Source organism: Cornus florida, unplaced genomic scaffold, assembly GCF_030987335.1.
Source record: "Cornus florida cultivar Cherokee Brave unplaced genomic scaffold, ASM3098733v1 CherokeeBrave_3.0.0_Hap2_Chr01, whole genome shotgun sequence".
In the NCBI taxonomy this organism is placed as follows: Eukaryota; Viridiplantae; Streptophyta; class Magnoliopsida; order Cornales; family Cornaceae; genus Cornus; species Cornus florida.
In genome coordinates this window covers 34714889-34733465 of record NW_026775571.1, presented here as the reverse complement: position 1 = coordinate 34733465, position 18577 = coordinate 34714889, and the positions used below count along the sequence as shown (strand labels likewise).

General features: G+C 31.3%; 1 protein-coding gene across 3 annotated transcripts; it reads left to right on the top strand.

Moving 5' to 3' along the window:
• The first annotated feature begins 203 nt into the window (after positions 1 to 203).
• LOC132294683 (uncharacterized) lies at positions 204 to 9800 on the top strand. 3 transcript variants are annotated; one of them, XM_059792628.1, is made up of 4 exons: positions 204 to 298; positions 521 to 580; positions 2419 to 3234; positions 7099 to 9800. In XM_059792628.1, the coding sequence occupies exons 2-4, from the start codon at positions 575 to 577 to the stop codon at positions 8923 to 8925; spliced, it is 2649 nt and encodes an 882-aa protein (XP_059648611.1). In that variant the 5' UTR covers positions 204 to 298; positions 521 to 574; the 3' UTR covers positions 8926 to 9800. The 3 variants fall into 3 exon arrangements, with proteins under 3 accessions (XP_059648611.1, XP_059648620.1, XP_059648609.1); XM_059792637.1 differs by lacking the exon at positions 204 to 298 and having other exon boundaries at positions 461 to 580; XM_059792626.1 differs by lacking the exons at positions 204 to 298; positions 521 to 580 and adding an exon at positions 606 to 2302.
• The last annotated feature ends 8777 nt before the right edge of the window (positions 9801 to 18577 follow it).

Genomic DNA, 18577 nt, shown 5'->3' with positions numbered 1-18577 from the left:
TGGCACAATTTCATTCCGTAATTAAATCAGGTGTATAAGAACGTTCTGCACTAGATCTCTCCTATATGGTCCCCTTCGTCTGTCGCGTGTCAGTTCGACAGTTGTGTATCCTCACGCTCCATCACCGCGCGTAGAGATACAATTTTCGTTCTTTAACGGAGACCAGACCCCACTCCTCTCTCTCTGTGCTAATACTCTCTCTAACCCACATCTATCTCTCTCGCTAAAGCAGTGAGAATCTTCAATATTTTTCCACCTCTTTGTGCTCTTCTTCGAGTCTTCGACTAATTTAACCGTGGTAAGCATGAAACCTTGGGCTTGCTTTCTTAGAGCAGGCACAAACCTTTTTTTTAAGTATATATAATATGTATATATATATATATATTTATACATATATAGATATCTATAAATGAATAATATATATACGTGTGTATATATATATATATATATATATATATAATTCTCTTTTTATTTTTGCGTTTTGTATCATTAACTTGTTAATCGACACATTACTGTGCAGACCCATTTCATCAGGTTCGCTTCTTCACGTGGGTTTTAACATTTTCGTGCTTCCATGGAGGTTAGTAAATTTCCTTTCTGTCTTGTGTGTGTGTGATTTGTGTATATATTATTGCTTTGCTTGTGAGTTGTGACACGATTTGTTTTAGTTCTATGTGTTTTAATGGTTCTTTGGTGTTTATATGAGTTGAGTTTGTTGGGATCACATTGGAATTCTAACTATGAAAGGTAGTTTCTTGGTGTCTTCGTTCTTAGTTTATTTTTATTTATGTATTTTTATATATTTCTGGGTTTAATTTAAACTTCGAATGTTGAGTTCATTTGATCCAAATTGTTTTTTGTTTACAGATTAATGTACTTGTTGGTTCTCATTTTTTTATGTTAAAGTTGTTTTTTAATTTTTTTCTTTATTTTTAATCCATGGTTGGTTCTTCGGGATGGTTTAAAATAGATTTGGGGTTCAATATTTTGTGATGGGTTCGTACGAACACCTTTTTATCTGTTTCCTGTGGTTGTTAATTTTTATATTTTATGATGGGTACGTGTGGTTTTTGCTGTTTCTGGTTTGAGCATTTCATCGTCTTTGTGGGAAAGATTTTCTTTGCCTTCAATTATTATTATTATTATTATAATTTTTTTTTTAAAGTTGGTACTCACACCCTCCAATAAATTGTTTGCACCAAAAGGAGTCGAACTTTAGCAGTGATACTTCCCGAGTCACCAGGGCCAAATGACTTACCCACATGAGCGCTTGGGTTTCCCCTATCCGATCTTCATTTGATCCAAAATGTTTTTTGTTTTGTATTTTGAGGTTAATATACTTGTGGGTTCTCATTTTTTTTATGTGAATTTTTTAGTTTATTTATTTATTTTTCTTGTTTATTATTATTATTTACCTATGGTTGGTTCAATGGGGATGGCTGAAAATAAATTTGGGGTTCAGTATTTTGTGATGGGTTTGTCCGACCACATTCAATCTGTTTCCTGTGGTGATTGTTAATTTTCAAATTTTTTTATGGGTTGATACTACGTCAATATTTATATGTGGTTTTTGCTGTTTCTGTTTTGAGCATTTCATTGATTTTATGGGAAAGATTGTTTTTGCCTTCCACCATCTGTTCTACTGTGTGTTTGCAGGATACTTTGTTATTTTCTAAAAGATTGTGGCATTGAATTTCTTTTTATGCTATGTTTGGCGGCACTGAATCGGCGCCTTGGATTTGGGATTGGAAAAAATTTAGTATAATTCGGTGCTCCCAAACGTAACGTTACTTCTATCTTGGTGGAATTTCTTGCTTGCTTTCTCATGAGATTTTAATTATTGGCTCAGGTCCACTTTTTGGGAATAAAAATTGTAGATATAAATGATACAGTTAGAATGTACACAATTATAATACCTCTACTTTTAGAACTGTACTTTTTAAATGGATCATCAAACCTTTGTGAATGAACAAATTTGTATCTGTGCTTCACTTATATATTGATATAGTTGCCTTTGTGCTTGTTTTACAAGTGTTTGTTACAGTATGTGCTTTTCCCTGGTCCATTTTTCCCTTGTTCTGGTCGTGATCTTTGATGAACCAATGACATGAAGTTCATTTAAACAGCATATATTTTCTGCTGAAACAGCAATCCATCTCATTTATACTTGTAAAAACCCATGCTTGATTCACTACTTTTTTGCTCCTTCTGTGGTGTCCTGTTCCATGCATATCCCGTCTCCAAGTTTTTAAATTCATATGCTCCATTAAGGAATCAAAGGATAATCACTTGTCAGACTCGCGTAAGTTTAAAGTTTTATTTTTACCTTAGGAGTGAACTGATCTATATTCAATTGTGCTTTATGCTTTAGATTTATGTATACAAACTGAGAAAATTTCTGTTTGATTTATTTACCAGATAGACTTACTCCAACCGAATGACAATGGGGATTGGGTTGAGGACACATTTTCTCCAGTTGTATCTGGTGGATACAATGTCTTCGGAGATCCAGATGTGCTTCCTCGAGTTGGAGATCAGTATCAGGTTGAAATCCCACAACTACTCACAAAATCTGATTACCTTTCTTACACAAGGAACCCAACTGATGCAGATATTGTTGTTGTTCCTTGTGACTTTCTAATGGGATTACCTGTACCAATTATGTGGATCAATAAGCAAGTTGGAAACATGAAAAATGAAGGGGTAGGATTGTTTGATGATTTAAATGATAAATCCAAAATGACTGCCCATTTTGAATCTGAAAGCATAAGAGAGGCCCAGATTAACTTAAAAGATGAAGATCTAAAAGTCGAGTCTTTAGCATTGGACTTTTGGACTCAATCTGGAGGATCACCAAACTTAGCCTTGGAGCAAGAAATGAGAAATCAGGTGCATCAGGATTACAGAGGCCTAGGCTACTTAGTTCCTGGATCCTTTGGTGATTCATGGAGTAGTAATGAAGAGGCAAGCTTCATCCTTGGCTTATATATCTTTGGGAAGAACCTTGTTCTGGTGAAGAGATTTATTGAGAGTAAAAATATGGGAGATATACTGTCATTCTACTATGGAAAGTTTTATAGGTCCAATGGATACCGTAGATGGTCAGACTGTCGAAAGATGAGAAGCAGAAGATGTGTGTATGGGCAAAAGATTTTTACTGGATTGAGGCAGCAGGAGCTGTTATCTCGTTTGCTTCCCCATGCATCTGAAGAATGCCAAAATAGTTTGTTGGAGGTATATCATGAAGTACTTTCTGCATACAATTTTTTTTTTTTTCCTCTTTTCGAAGAGCTTATGAATTGAGGATGGAATTATTAATTGAATGAAACTCATGTGCACCTGTGCACATGAGTGCGCTCACACACACAACCAATTTCACAGGATGTCTTATATTGAAATACAATTTTTTTTTTTTTTTTTTTTTTCCTAATATGCAACTTAATTTAACTCAACGAAACGTTGTCTCAACCATTCGAAAGTTGTTACATGATCTATGTTGTATCACCATGTTCTATCTAAGGCCATAATTCCACTCAGCTCAACAAAACCTTTTCCTGAATTTTTTAAACCACTCTATCATATTTTTCCTTAATATCTTAAACCATGTTTATTTATGTCATCACATCACTATTCTTCATTGGTACAATTATTGGTCTTTTCTGCTCATGGTGAAACCGTCTTACTCATCTCTTTCTCTCTCCAAGACTCCAACTGGTGTTAGTTACACCACTTCACCAATTTATTCATTTCTGATTTTGTCTTTTCTTGTATTAACACTCACTCATCTCAGTAGGCTCTTTATAATATGTTTCTTAGCCACATGAAATTATGTTTTGTTAAGTATGACTAGTCAAGTAGTTATTTTTGTAGAATTTACCTTTGAAATTTAGAGGGAATATGCCGATTGCACAATATGCTAGAATTTATCACTTAACTAATCTTACTTTAATTCTGAGTTACATTATCTTCGGTCTCTCCCTACCTATGAATAATTGAGCCTAGACAAGTTAAAGGTTTGATTTTTGGTATCTCTTGTCTTTTGATCTTCACTACATTGCTACTTATATTGCTAGTTTTACTTCTTTTTAAGTCCAATTTATCTTAATCATTCTTGATTTTGAAGCTTCTATTCAGAACTACATTTTGGATTTTTTCCTTACTTTATTTTCAGCAATCTGAAACCATATCACTAACAAATAGGTTACCTTTAAATTATATTCAGAATGTGTCTTGTTAGTTTATGAATAGTTAATATATAGCTAATGTGAAAGATAGTGGCTTAACATTATCTCTAATGTATGCTATATTAATTGAAAACCACTTATTTCTAGTCATATCTTCATTGTACATGTTTTTTTGTAAAACCCACCATATGATACCTCTAGAGATTTTATAGAGATTTTTCTTATTCACTTGACATCTTTCGCTAAGTCTGTCCATTACTTTCCTCAATAACTAAGTGTCTTCCCATGTTGACTACTTAAGCTTAAATTTCAAATTAATTTTCTGATATCATTATTTTGAGTATTAGGTCGCTGCTTAATCACTCTCTCTCTCAAATAGTATGACTGCTTCATTTTTTTAATAAGTAAAAATATGACTTGTTAATTTAATAGCACGATAATCTGTAAACATTGAAGATCCCCCTTACTTTTATATTGGTATTATAATATTTTGTTGCTACTTATTGGGTGCTTATTGGTTGTTATGATTTTATCAAACAAGACAAGACATGCCATCATCCTTTAAACATTATCTTCTTCAATTCAGATTTTATCTTAAATAGCTATGTTACATGAACTCGGGTGCTTATATGTGTGTCGGGTGCTTATATGTGTCTAAGCATCAAATTTTTTAGAATTTTAAACTCAAGGACATGAGAAGACAACTAAATATTTATGTTATAAATGTTTTTCTTTTATTTTATGGAAAACTTACCCATGTCCTGGCGTTTTGTGTCCAATGTGGGTACTTCATGCATTCTTGATGGGTCCATGTGACGAATATGTTGATAAGAGTTAGGTCAGTGCAGCAGGCTCCCGCCATTGCATTGTTTGGGGAGGGTCAGATGTACGCCTTACCTCCGCATATAGAGATGTTGTTTCCTGTTTTGAACCAGTGACCTCTAGGTGACAATGGAGCAACCTTACCATTGCGCCAAGGCCTACCCTCATAACAAATACCTTGATCTTAGGGATTTTTATTTTTATTTTTTATTTTTTCTAATCTTAACAAGCATTTATAAATTTAAGCTTCATATACGATTTCATTGAACAACTTCTCGAAGTAACTTTTTCACCTTTATCTAGTTTCATTATATTTTATCTAGACTCTCTTGATGCAGTTAATACGTATAAATCATTTTGCTTCTTGTATGTTGAATATATTCTTCTCTCTGTTATTTATGCCCAATATAAAATAAAGATCTTTATATGCTCAATACTTGTGTCTCTTTATTTTTAAAATTTTTCTCACTTCGTATTTTATCTTTCAAAACTTTCATCTTGTCAATTTTTTTTTGTATTTTCAAGTTTTACAGCTCCCATGCTTATTTATAACAAATTTAGGCATCCTCGTTTCATTATCAAGCTTCCTTAGTTAATTACCCTTTCCTTTCATTTCTCCAAGACTCTTGCATATCACACTAGTTTCATCTTTTAAATTCCACATTGCTTGTTTTAGCATCATTTTCTTAAATTGTTTTACTTTCTTCTCTTTTTTAAAATGCACCACGCAGTCTTGTGTTTTTAATCTCGTTTTACTTTCTTGATGTTTTTTAATATATTCATGTGCATGCTCATGCTGTCAACTCATAGTGTGTTGCCAAGCTCTCTATTGAAATAATCTTTCAATCTTTTTACATATAAGTCAATCTACTCTTCTCTATTTTACTTATCAAAAAAAAAAAAAAAAAAAAAAATTCTACTCTTCTCTATTTGCTATCATAAAATCAAATGTGACTATGGAGTTTAAGATAGCCTCTCTATTGTCATTTCCGTATCCAAATTTATATCCACCATGCACTATCTCATGACAACCATATTTTTCTACATTATCTTTGAACTTTCGAATAAATTGTATTGCTACTTTGCTTATTTTCTTACATTAATTTTCTTTATGTTTATGAATTGTACTGTAATGTTTTCATGTAGACCTACTTGGGCGTAAAAGTGTCAATTATCTAACCTAGTTTTAAATGAGAAGTTGGGAAAAAAATAAAATCATTTCTAAATGGGGATAAGCTATTCAGGGTCACTTTTTAAAAATAGTAATACTCTCTAGAACATGTAGATGCAGAGATATATGTTTTAAGTGTACTGCCACTAGTAGGAGGCAATGCAAGAATGGATATTACCGTCAATTAAGTTTGGGAGCACAAAGAATGACACAGATTGTGGTTGTCAAATAAGAAAAAGAAGGCATATGATTCCTCTACCTTTTCATGTTATTCAAACAAACACATTACTCAGTAGTACTTTGGAATGAATTTGTCTAGATTAGTGAGGGGCAGAGAAATGCTAATATTCTGGTGAAATGATTTCATTTGCTGCTGCATTTCTATTTCGATCTACTAACTTTGCTTAACTCATCAGAGTGTTTTTTATGGTCCTCTTAGATCCATGGGTCTCTTAGACCAGTCTTTGCCAAAAAGTTCAAATTGGAAAGCTTTTTATAATTGCCATTATTCAGTATTCCCTTCAATGATAGTCTGATTTAGGTTTAAGCTGCTGCAAAATCATTCACTTAATAATTTGTTACAGAATTTTACATTAAATGAAGGCTACAAATTTGGTGATACTAGATCTTCCATTGCTTGGTGCAATGGTGAAAAATTGAACTCACTAGTGTGAGGACAATAGTTTGAGTTTTTAGAGCACAGCTACTTTGCACAAAATAATACCAAAGGTTAGGTTTGTCTCCTCTCTTTCCCTCCCATTACCTGCTGGGACGTACACTGGGTATTGCATTTCTCTTTAAGCCTGTCACGGCTAGTTATTTTTATTTTTTATTTTACTTTTTACTTTTTCTCTCTCCTTTTTGTTCTTCTATTATAGAAACTTACGCCCTGATCATCTATACATTTTGATCAACTGGCAGATCTCTAGGACATTCGGAGAGGGCAAGATGTCATTTGAAGAATATGTCTTCAATTTGAAAGCTATTATTGGGATGAAAAGACTTGTGGAGGCAGTGGGAATTGGTAAAAGGAAGCAAGATATCACGAGGATTGTATTGGAGCCTCCAAAGTCCAATCATGTTATTCCTGTGCGCTCAGAGATGCCAATTGGCAAAGCATGCTCATCTCTTACACCCAGGGAAATTATGAAGTTCCTAACTGGAGATTTTCGGTTAAGCAAAGCTCGATCAAATGATTTATTTTGGGAAGCCATTTGGCCTCGTTTGCTTGCAAGAGGATGGCATTCAGAGCAACCTAAGAACCAGAGTTATGCTGCTGGTTCCAAGCACTGCTTGGTCTTTCTTATGCCTGGTGTTAAGAAGTTCTCGAGAAGGAGACTAGTGAAAGGAAACCACTATTTTGATTCTGTTAGTGATGTCTTGAGTAAAGTTGCTTCAGAACCGGGCCTCCTTCAGCTTGACAATGAAGCAGATGACTGCAGCAGAAGAAAGGATGAATATGCATGGACCAGTGAAGCAAAATTGGAACAAGATGACCTATCTGAGCGGCAACCTCATTGTTACCTTCAGCCTCGAACTCCAAAGTGCAGCACAAAGCTGATGAAATTTACTGTTGTGGACACAAGTCTAGCTGATGGAAAAGCATTCAATGTGAGAGAATTGAGAACTTTGCCAGTTGATGCTTCTAAAAACACCATATCTGAAGTTCATTGTGAAGAGAGTGAAGGGGATACTTCTGTGTTTTCAACTGATGAATCAGACTCTTCTAATTCCACGTCATTTGATGAAAAAGAGACTAATTTTTCCAAACACACAAAGGCTGCATCTGATGTGGGATTGATTTTTGATGGGAGAAATCTTCAATTTGGTGCTTTGAAACAGGCAATTCCAATTAATGGTCCAGATTCTAAAAATGCACCTTTGAAAATTGCCAAAGACTGCAGCAATTTGTGCGCAGAGAAGCAACCAAGAAAGTCTGCAAAGGGCAATTTAAAGTGGAAGCTGAAACAAGAGACCTTCAAATATTTATCCCCCGTCACAAAACGACGTCGGAAATTAACTGCTTGTAGTCATGCAGAGACAAACCATGGCATGATCGGTTCCTCAGTGCGTGCCAGATTGGAACAAGAGAAGCACAATTGCTGCTCAGATACTCAGGATTCAAGTGAAAACATCACTTGGACAGGTTCATCTCGGAAGAGGGTGTCATCCTTCAGTTCATCTAAAGGCAGCCCTTCTGAGAGCAGTGGCGGCATTTTCTGTGACACTGTTTTTGGCGCAGAACATCCTTGTGAGAAACCTCAAACCCGAACCTTGATTGACCTGAATGTACCTCAAGTCCCATCAGATTTTGGTACAGCTGAAATCTTCGAAATGGAGCTGAGAGAAGGGCAAGATGATCAAATGAGCAACCAGCCAGATGTTAATGAAAAAACTTCTATGGTTGTGGCTAGTTCTGAGCAGCAGCCTAACATGAACTCCCGGAGGCAGAGTACGAGAGTCAGGCCACCGACTGCAAGAGCTTTGGAAGCTCTTGCAAATGGGTTCTTGACCACAAAAACAAATAAGAAGCGGAAGGGTACAGAAGTCAATCCACGAGAGAACTTGACATCAAGACCTTCTCGGCGTGCCCGTTGTGGGGTGGGCATCACTGAGAAGTTTGGTATCTGTACTGTGGCTTCCAAGGCAGAAGAAGGTGGAAATGGTGTCTGTAACGGTAAAAGGGACACCTTCAGCAAATCTCCGGTTCTATCCAAGGGAAACATGACTCGAGTTTCAGGCTCCTAAATTAGTCGAATGTTAAAGTTTCCAGCTTGAAATAGGAGAATATGACTTGCAGCATTGTTGTTCGTTCTAATATGCTGTTGCATGATGAATGCTTTGGTCTATTAGAACAATGAAAGGGTTCTTGCTGCAACTTCTGTTTGGCTGTCCTGACAACTTGTGATATAAAGAGACAGCTATTATCTTTCAGCTTCCAATTGGTGGTCACTGAAAGACGGGACTCTCATATAGTTTCCGAATCTTTCTTAGATGCTAAATTTATCAGATGAAGCAACAGCAGCTACGAGTATTGGATTAGAGACGAACGATAAAGTGGAAATTCTGCTCCAATGCTGCTTTTTTTGGGTAAGATCAGTTGACAAAACCATACTCTTGCATTGGCTGATCATACTTGTTCAGTAACTGAGGGCTGGACTGCCTTTTTTGGTTAAGATTGTTTTTGGTTATTTCTGCTGCTTCTGTGCCGATCAAGTTTATGTAACTATGCTGCTATATCGTACCGATAGAGTCCAGGATAGTCCACACCAGTTCTGGATCAACTTTCTTCTGACAAATTCTCAAACTTCTGTCTCCATTCGTCGAGATAACAATTTGTGATGCTTGGTTGGCTGCCGAGTAAGAGCAAAATAAGATCGAGAACTTGGAACCCTATGATCTGGGCATTAAAATTCGACTTTAATGTTGCTTGTTTCATTTGGATATATATATGTATGTTTACTTTCAGATTTTGGTCTTTTAAGTTGCTTCAATAAGCAAATGTGATATATGGCAATATATGTTTTGTAATCACCTTGTCTATGGTTAATTCATTTGTTTCTTCATGCCTGTACTGAAAGTAGTCAGTATGCAATATATGTTCTGTACCATAATTGTCTCTATTGTCATGCTCATGTCTATTTTTGCTCATTAATTTAGTTAAAGGTTTTGATTATTAAGCTTTTACTGACAAAGGAACTCCGTGAATTTATTAATTGTATTAAATCATCTTTAGCAATGCAACAAAAAGTCACTCGAAGTCATCAAAAATCATCATTTATTGAATTTTGTAGTGAAAGTGCGTTGACTCCGTTGTTTTTTTTGACTTAAAATATTTTTCAAGAAAAATACATATATATTTTCAAATAAATATATTATTTTAATTTTAATTTTTTGATGTTTGGCAAATGTGAAAGTCGAGGTTCAAGTGGAGTCTATCGGGTGAGACGTTAGTTTGTCAAAAATTGATGAATAAGTTATTTTTGTTAAATTTATATATATATATATATATATATAATCAACTACTAAAAAACACAAAAATAGTTCAAAAGAATTTCATGACTGTGGTACATGATTTAGTTGTGTTACCCTAATATGGTCCTGGGTCCATTAAATTGTATCCTGATTGGAGTTTGTGAACTATGTTACGTGGACAAAAATATCATGTGAAATTTAGTTCTTATATATTTCTCAACACCACATTATTTGGAGGATTCAATATTTGTGCAACATTTTATGATGCAACAATGTGTAAGATTATTTATTTAATTGTGGCCCACATGATTTGGACATGTGATATATTACTTGGTGGGTAAGTAAATAGATATCAATTAATATTATTTATTTTTGGTCAACTTATAATTACCTTTTTGGTAATTACTTATTGGAGAAGTGTTTTTCTTTCTTATTCCTTACTTTGATGGAAAGTAGAATTATGTTACTATAAGGAAAACTGGTCCTCTCTCTGCCTTTATAAAAGTGCATGTACTCCATCAATTATGTACAATTAATGATATAACACGTAAAAGTTTTATGTGTACAAAAGGCCAAGAGAGAGAAACCAGTTTCCACCTTTGCCTGTTGATCAGAGTTACAGATTAGTTCGTGGTTAAAGGATCTAGAAGTTGGATTTAATCTCAACAAGGTTTGACATCATGAATCGAGGTATTTATATCTAACTATTTATTTATGCATTATAAAAATATGAAAATCATGAAATTCTAAGATATGGGATTCATGTAAATTTGTGATTAATGGCTTAACACGAATTATTATAGTTTACATGTGGTATCAGAGCTAATGGTTTAGGAACTCATTATTTTTCATTAAAGTTGCATAAATAATATGTATAAATTTAAAATTAAATGATTGTATAATCCATTCTTTTAGAATCGTATGTTTAGATCAGCCCATGTGGTTTTTGGGTTTAGGTACCTCAATTTTCGAGCCAAAATTGAATTATGAAAGTTGATTACTGATACATAGTTTACATATGTGTAATAGTACAAACGTATGCATAATGTGTGTAAGACAAACAACTTTAATGCTTTAGGTTACTGATTTTCGTGCATGACTAATAAAGAGTATTGAATTAAATAATAATAATAATAATAATAATAATAATAATAGCATTTGTCTTGCTATTGTTTTATAGAAACAGTAAGTTGTGAAAGGATTATAAAGACTCATTATTATTATTATTTAAAAATTAATAAATACATAAAGTTTGTGTATTTATTTATTTTATTAAAGAGGTTTAAATTATTGTTATAAGTACTTGTCCAATGATTTGAAGATTCTGATTTTAATTTAAAATAAATTAAAATTAAAGTTATTGAATACATAAAATATATGTATTGATTTATTTATTTTAGGAATTTGAATTTCTAGAATAATTTGTGAGTTTAGAAATTTAATCTAATAAATTAGACATGCAAATAACTTGTTGTTTCGTACCCAAACATACATACATATTGTAGAATCAATTTTAAATTGATTCAATTATGATCTTTAAGTCCGAAAATAAAATAATATATTTTATTATGTATATAAAATAAAAAGATATTTTCTATGAAATTTCGGATTATTAAGTTTTTGAGATCGAAGTTGCTTAAACTTTAATCGACAATTATGAGTATGTGTGTATAATGTTAAATAGGGAAATTAATAATTAGTTAATTACTAGTTAATTTAATATTCATATTATGTGTGGGTTAGTAGCTACCAAAGTGGCCTAACCATAATAGTTGATGAATATTAATTTTAGTAATAAACATAATTGCAATATTTCATGAATTATGATGCTTATAATTTTTTGTGATATTCATGAATATTGATTTTATTTAATTATGAGAAATAATTCCTCAAAGGGAATTGATTTTCAAGTGATTAAATAAAAATTAAAGGGTCGTATGTATTTTTTTTTAATTAGGTAAATATAGGATATCCAAAGGTAACTTATTTGTTTAATTAAATAATGCATCACCAATAAAGGTATACATATAAGTACATGTAAGCATCATTATTAGTATTTTTTAGTTGCCACCCAAAGGGGTACTATAGTTATACATTGTATTTATATTTTTAAGTTATACATACGTGTTGTTAACTCAAAGCATTATTGTTATTAAGATTTTATCTTATTATATTTGTTTTATTACATCCTTTAATGCGCATGCTATATCTGTTCTGATTCTCAATATTACTAACTTCTCATAATGAAATGAGTAAGTTGAGTTCAAAATTTAGATGTGTTAAATCTTAATTTAACATTTTTAATTGAGAAATTTACTGTTATTACTGATAAAAACAGTGAGGAAGAAAAGATTATCCATAAAGCTTGGGAGAGATCGAACAGATTAAGCATTATGGTTATGCGAATAATTGTTCCTCATAGTGATAGTGCTAAGGAATATTTGATTATAAGAATGTTTTCGTGTTGTAGATAAATATCTAAAACGAAAATTATTAATTGATATAACTACTATGGATTATTTGTTAGTACTTGTACCATGTATGATCGTTTTTTTAGATGACTAATATTGCTGCAAAATTGAGAACCTTATGGATGATTGTGAATGAGAATTTTCTTATTCAATTTATTCTCAATTTATTGTCTATTCAGTATGGGTCATTTCGAATTAACACTATTAAGACAAGTGGAAAGTGATTTAATTGACCATTATGTTAATTTATAAGGAGACAAAACTTAAGTAGCAAGGTAATCATTATGTTCATCTGACGACTCAAGAAGTTAGAAAGAAATTTGGGAATAAGTCAGAAAAGGCAATAAGTGAGCAACACCCAAAATTAAAAGATTTAGGTCAATCTACTAAAAGAAAGTAATGTAATAATGAAAAAGTGTCATTAATGTATTGAACACTTTTAGAAAGATTATATGATATATAAAGAATGATTCGCAAAAAGAAAAGTACGCTTTTGGTTTTTGTATATTGCGAATTACTTGTTGGAATTCTTTTTAATACATGATAGGTTGACTTAAGTACTAATATTTATGTTTCTAATAGATACAAGAATTTTTTATGGCCTAAACCACAAATTCAAATAAGAATTTCTTATTTATGATAATTGGGAAAAAGTTTTGTTAAAACCATTGTGACACTATGTTTAATGTTAGACAATGGATTTTATTTAAATTATTTTAAAATTTTTATGTTTATTCAATTTCCCATAATTTGATTTTATTTCAAAAACTTTATGTTAATGGTTTTTCATTTAAATTTGGTAATGATATTTATTTAAGAAATTATAATTTGTGAGTTATGGCATTATTGTTGATGATTTCTGTAAATTCAAATTTGATGGTTTATTTATTAAAATCCTTTTGATTTTGTATCATAATGTTAGAATTAAGCGTAGCTCAATTAATAGAAAATTTATCTTTGGCATAAAAGACTAGGTCAATATCTAGTGAAAGGTTAGGAAAATTAGTAAAGGATGTGATTCTTCTGAATCTAAACTTTACTGATTTTGATGTGTGTGTAGATTGTATTAAGGGTAGACAAACTAAACGCACAAAGAAATGAGCCATAATAAGTACATAACTTCTTGAAATTATTTGTAGACCTTCTGATGTTCCATCTTTTGGAGGAGAAAAGTATTTTATCGCCTTTATAGTTAATTTTTCATGTTATGGATATATCTATTTGTTGTATGAAAAATCTTAAGCAGTGGGTACTCTTGAAGTATACATAAATGAGGTTAAAAAACAACTAGATAGAAAGTGAAAATCATAAGGTCATATAGAGGTGGTGAATATTATGTAAAGTATGATGAAACAGGTTAATACTCTAATCGTTTGTTAAACTACTTGAAATGTATGCTATTTGTGTTCAATACACTTTGTTATACATGCCACAGCAGAAGCGTGTAGCTGTAAGGCATAATCGTACTCTTATGGAATTGGTTAGGAGTATGTTAAATAATTCCTCGTTACCCATAATGTTGTGGATATTAAGTAATCTAAATGGTACAAGTTTTACTATCCGAAACATAGTACGATAATTATTGAAACCGGTAATGTCAGATTCATTAAGAATGGTGAAATCAGTGGGAGTGATAAAAATAAGAATTTGATCATTTCAGAAGTTAGGGTACAAATATCTTTACCCGTAACTTATAAGGAAATAATTGTTCCTTCAGTTGTTGAACCGTATAACAATGAAGAATAATTAAATGATCAACAACTCTATAATGAGATTGTCACCAATGAATAGACTGTAGAAGAATCATAAGGAATAACATTAAGACGATCTCAAAGAGAAAGGAGATCTGCTATTCCGGATGACTATGTGATATATCTGCAAGAATCTGTTTTTGATATATAGTGAGATATATACGGATCCGGTTACATATTCACAAGCTATTAACAGTAATGATTTTACTAAATGGATTAGTGTCATAAATGAAGAGATTATAAAGAAATCTTCTCTCTAGTATTTAAGAAGGAATCTTTTAAAATTTCATGGCATTAGTAGCTTATTATGATTTAGAGTTACATCAAATGGATGTGAATACAATTTTTATGAATAGGAGTTTATAAGAGAAAGTTTATATGAAACAACTTGAAGACTTCATATTAGAGGGTAAAGAATTCATGGTCCGTAAACTTAAGATGTCAATATATGGATTTAAACAAACTTCCTAACAATAGTATATTAAGTTTAATGATACCATTATTTCTTTTGGTTTTAAGAAAAACACTGTTGATCAGTGTATATACTAGAAGGTTAGTGGGAGTAAGTTTATATTTCTGATTCTATATATTGATGATATTTTATTTGTTAGTAGTTATCTTAGTTTATTATATGAAACTAAAAGTTATCTCTAAGAACTTTGAAATGAAATATATGGATGAGGTATCCTATGTGATAGGAATAGAAATATTTCATTATAAATCACATTGATTTGTTTTTAGAATTGTCTCATAAATCATATATTAAAAGTGTTCTAGAAGATTTGGTTGGAGGAACAATATTATGAAAAAGTGCAAAGTAATTTATGATTACTTTGTCTATTATGAAATTTTAATTTGTAGCATGCTTTGAGGTTATAATTTATGGTTGCAGAATTTATTTCAGGACTTGGAGTTATGGGTACCGTTTTCAGATTACTGAAAATTTATGCTGCAATTGTTGATCTTCTTGTATGAAAAATGATAGGTATTCTAAAGTTGAAATACTTTATCATTAAAGAAGATATTTAGAAATAACGAATGTCTATTGAAATTATAAGCACACAACTTATGATTGCAATCCATTAATGAATGGACTATCATCCAAGACATTTATGGAACATGTTGAAAGAATGAGTCTTAAATGTAGTCAATGATGATTATTTTTTAATTGTGGATTACTTAAATAGTGTTTATATATATTTGACATTTTGCGCTGATTAAATGTATTTATGATATTTCCTATTAATTAATGTATATGTACGTATTGCTTTAATAAGTGGTAATAGGAATAGTCTTGGAAAAGACATTATTGTTAGATCATTATTGATACTTTTCATTTATAGACTATATTGAATAGATTACTAGTGTTGTGGTACATGGAAGGGACTGTGTCATTTAAGGATATATAACCGCCATGACTCGCATTGGTAATTTATTTACCATGGTATTTATGATGACCAATTTAATGAGTTAATCTGATTTATGGTGCACATTAATGACTATTTTACTAAACCACTATAGAAATTATCATATGTGCCAAGTAGGAGAATGTAAGATTATTTATTTAATTGTGGCCCACATGATTTGGACATGTGACATATTACTTGGTGGGTAAGTAAATAGATATCAATTAATATTATTTATTTTTGGTAAACTTATAATTACCTTTTTGGTAATTACTTATTGGAGAAGTGTTTTCCTTTCTTATTCCTTACTTTGATGGAAAGTAGAATTATGTTACTATAAGGAAAACTGGTCCTCTCTGCCTTTATAAAAGTGCATATACTCCATCAATTATATATAATTAATGATACAACACGTAAAAGTTTTATGTGTACAAAAGGCCAAGAGAGAGAAACCAGTTTCCACCTTTACCTGTTGATCAGAGTTGCAGATTAGTTCGTGGTTAAAGGATCTAGAAGTTGGATTTAATCTCAACAAGGTTTGACATCATGAATCGAGATATTTATATCTAACTATTTATTTATGCATTATAGATATGTGAAAATCATGAAATTTTAAGATATGTGATTTATGTAAATTTGTGATTAATGGCTTAACACGAATTATTATAGTTTACACACTGCAATAGCATTAATCTCTTTACTGTCTAATTTCTCGAAACCACATTATTTCGATGATTCAATACCTGAGTGTAACATTTTGCGATGCAACACCGTAATAGCATTAATCAAGAATATAACATGAATTATTTTATTACAACCGACTCCTGACATTACCACCACTCACAGTTTTTTTGTAAGGCCCACAAATCACGTGAAGTACACAAGAGTGTTGTGAGTACGACAATGTTAAGAGTTAATAAGAATGTAACTTTTTATATATCATATTTGTATGTTGTACTTTACCGTGCAATTAAATTAAAAATGTAACACTATTAAATTGAAAATGTAATTTTGGGCCAAAAAAGTTTAATATTATCAATTTATTAATATTATTATTCTTTAAGCAGGAGTGTTGCATCCTCAAATTAAATGTATTGTATAAATATTTGTATCTGTATACAATGAGTATTACATTTTTAATGTAAGTGTGTTTTGTTGTCTTCGATTAAAAATGCTATCGATCCAGATGCCCTTAAGATACTTATTTATTGACAGTAAAACAAGAGGCTTATTTTTCGGCGTGTTCTTTGAATTAGTGGCGGTATAATTTGTCACCACATTAAAATATACTTTTGAACTACTTTTTAACATAATTATTTTTCAGCATAATAAATATTAATCAAATTTAAACGTGTTAAAAAATATCACGGTGTGGTGTTGTAATAACAGAGGAATCAAACTTATTTTTAAACTTAGGTCCGTAAATTTCTTATATTCAGCATGCCTAGTGCATCATGCACTGGGCACGTCACATTTATCACAACTATTCGTATTGTACATGTACAAACAGGTTGGGACGGCTACGATGTACCCGCACCGGACACATGGTGTACATTCTCCTTACCATTGGATAAGAGAGTCCAAGTTTTGGACCTACCCCATCCAAAAAGCGGCCTATTGGGGTTTCATTGTTTTAACCGTTAGATGAGCGTCCCAGTGTAGGGCCTACACTAATCCAACGGCCCAATTGCTTTCCTACAGTGATAAAATCTCCTGCCTTGCCTGAACCGACAACACGAAGTATGAACACGTGTTAGCAGCAGAACCATCCACGTGACACTCCTCCTAAGGCTACACATGTTAAGAATCTAAAGTTTGTTTGGATAAATTAAAAAATAAATATTTTCTCCCTATAACATTAATTACCCCTTATAAAAGAAAAGAAAAGAAATAATAACGTTAGAATAAATTATAAAAGAAAATAAAAAAAATGATAATATTTTTTGTTTAGAAAAAATAGATAAGAGAGAAGAAAAGAAAGAATAAAAATTAAATTACTATCATAATTTTTTTATAAAATATTATTAGATGAAATTCAAATGTTAAAAGAGGGTAGTTTCGAGATTATAAAAATATTACTTATTCATTGTCTTTTTCTTTCAAATCTTTTCATTTTTTGAGAGAATAGTACACGAGGAATTCTTAAAATGAGATTTGATAAAAAAAAAAAAGAAGAGCCCATTAGGACAGTTAAACAGATAGAATCACTAATTTGATAAGGAAAATAATAAAAATTTAAAATATAAAAACACAACTCTAGCTGGAAATTAAAATTTTCTTATATTTTATACCTGAAACGTTTGGAAGAAAATTATTGAATTGCGAAGATATTTTGCTTAAAAAAAAAAAAAAAATTTCTAACCAAACTAAGAATTTTTTTTTTTTTGTAATTTTTCTTAATTTATTTTTCTTTCCAACTACTTCTACCTATAACTAAACGGACCTTTAGAGAATTTATATTAATTTATTTACTTTTTGAAAAACCGGATAAAAATGAAAAAAAAAAAATTTGAAGGAAGAAGTATAGGATAGAGTGATAGATTTTCATATACCATTCCAAAAAATAAATAGAGAGAGAGAGAGAGAGAGTTTACCCGTGTTATACACAATTTTTTTTAAAACTTTTTATTCATTTTTTTTCCAAACATTTAATTTAATGTAAATTTTTTTCATTAATAACTGAGCATTATATCATTTCCAATTTAATTTTATTTATTTATTATTATTATTTTTTTCATGACAATATTATTATTATTATTATTATTTTCTACTTAGAATAATTTCCTTGTTATTCTTT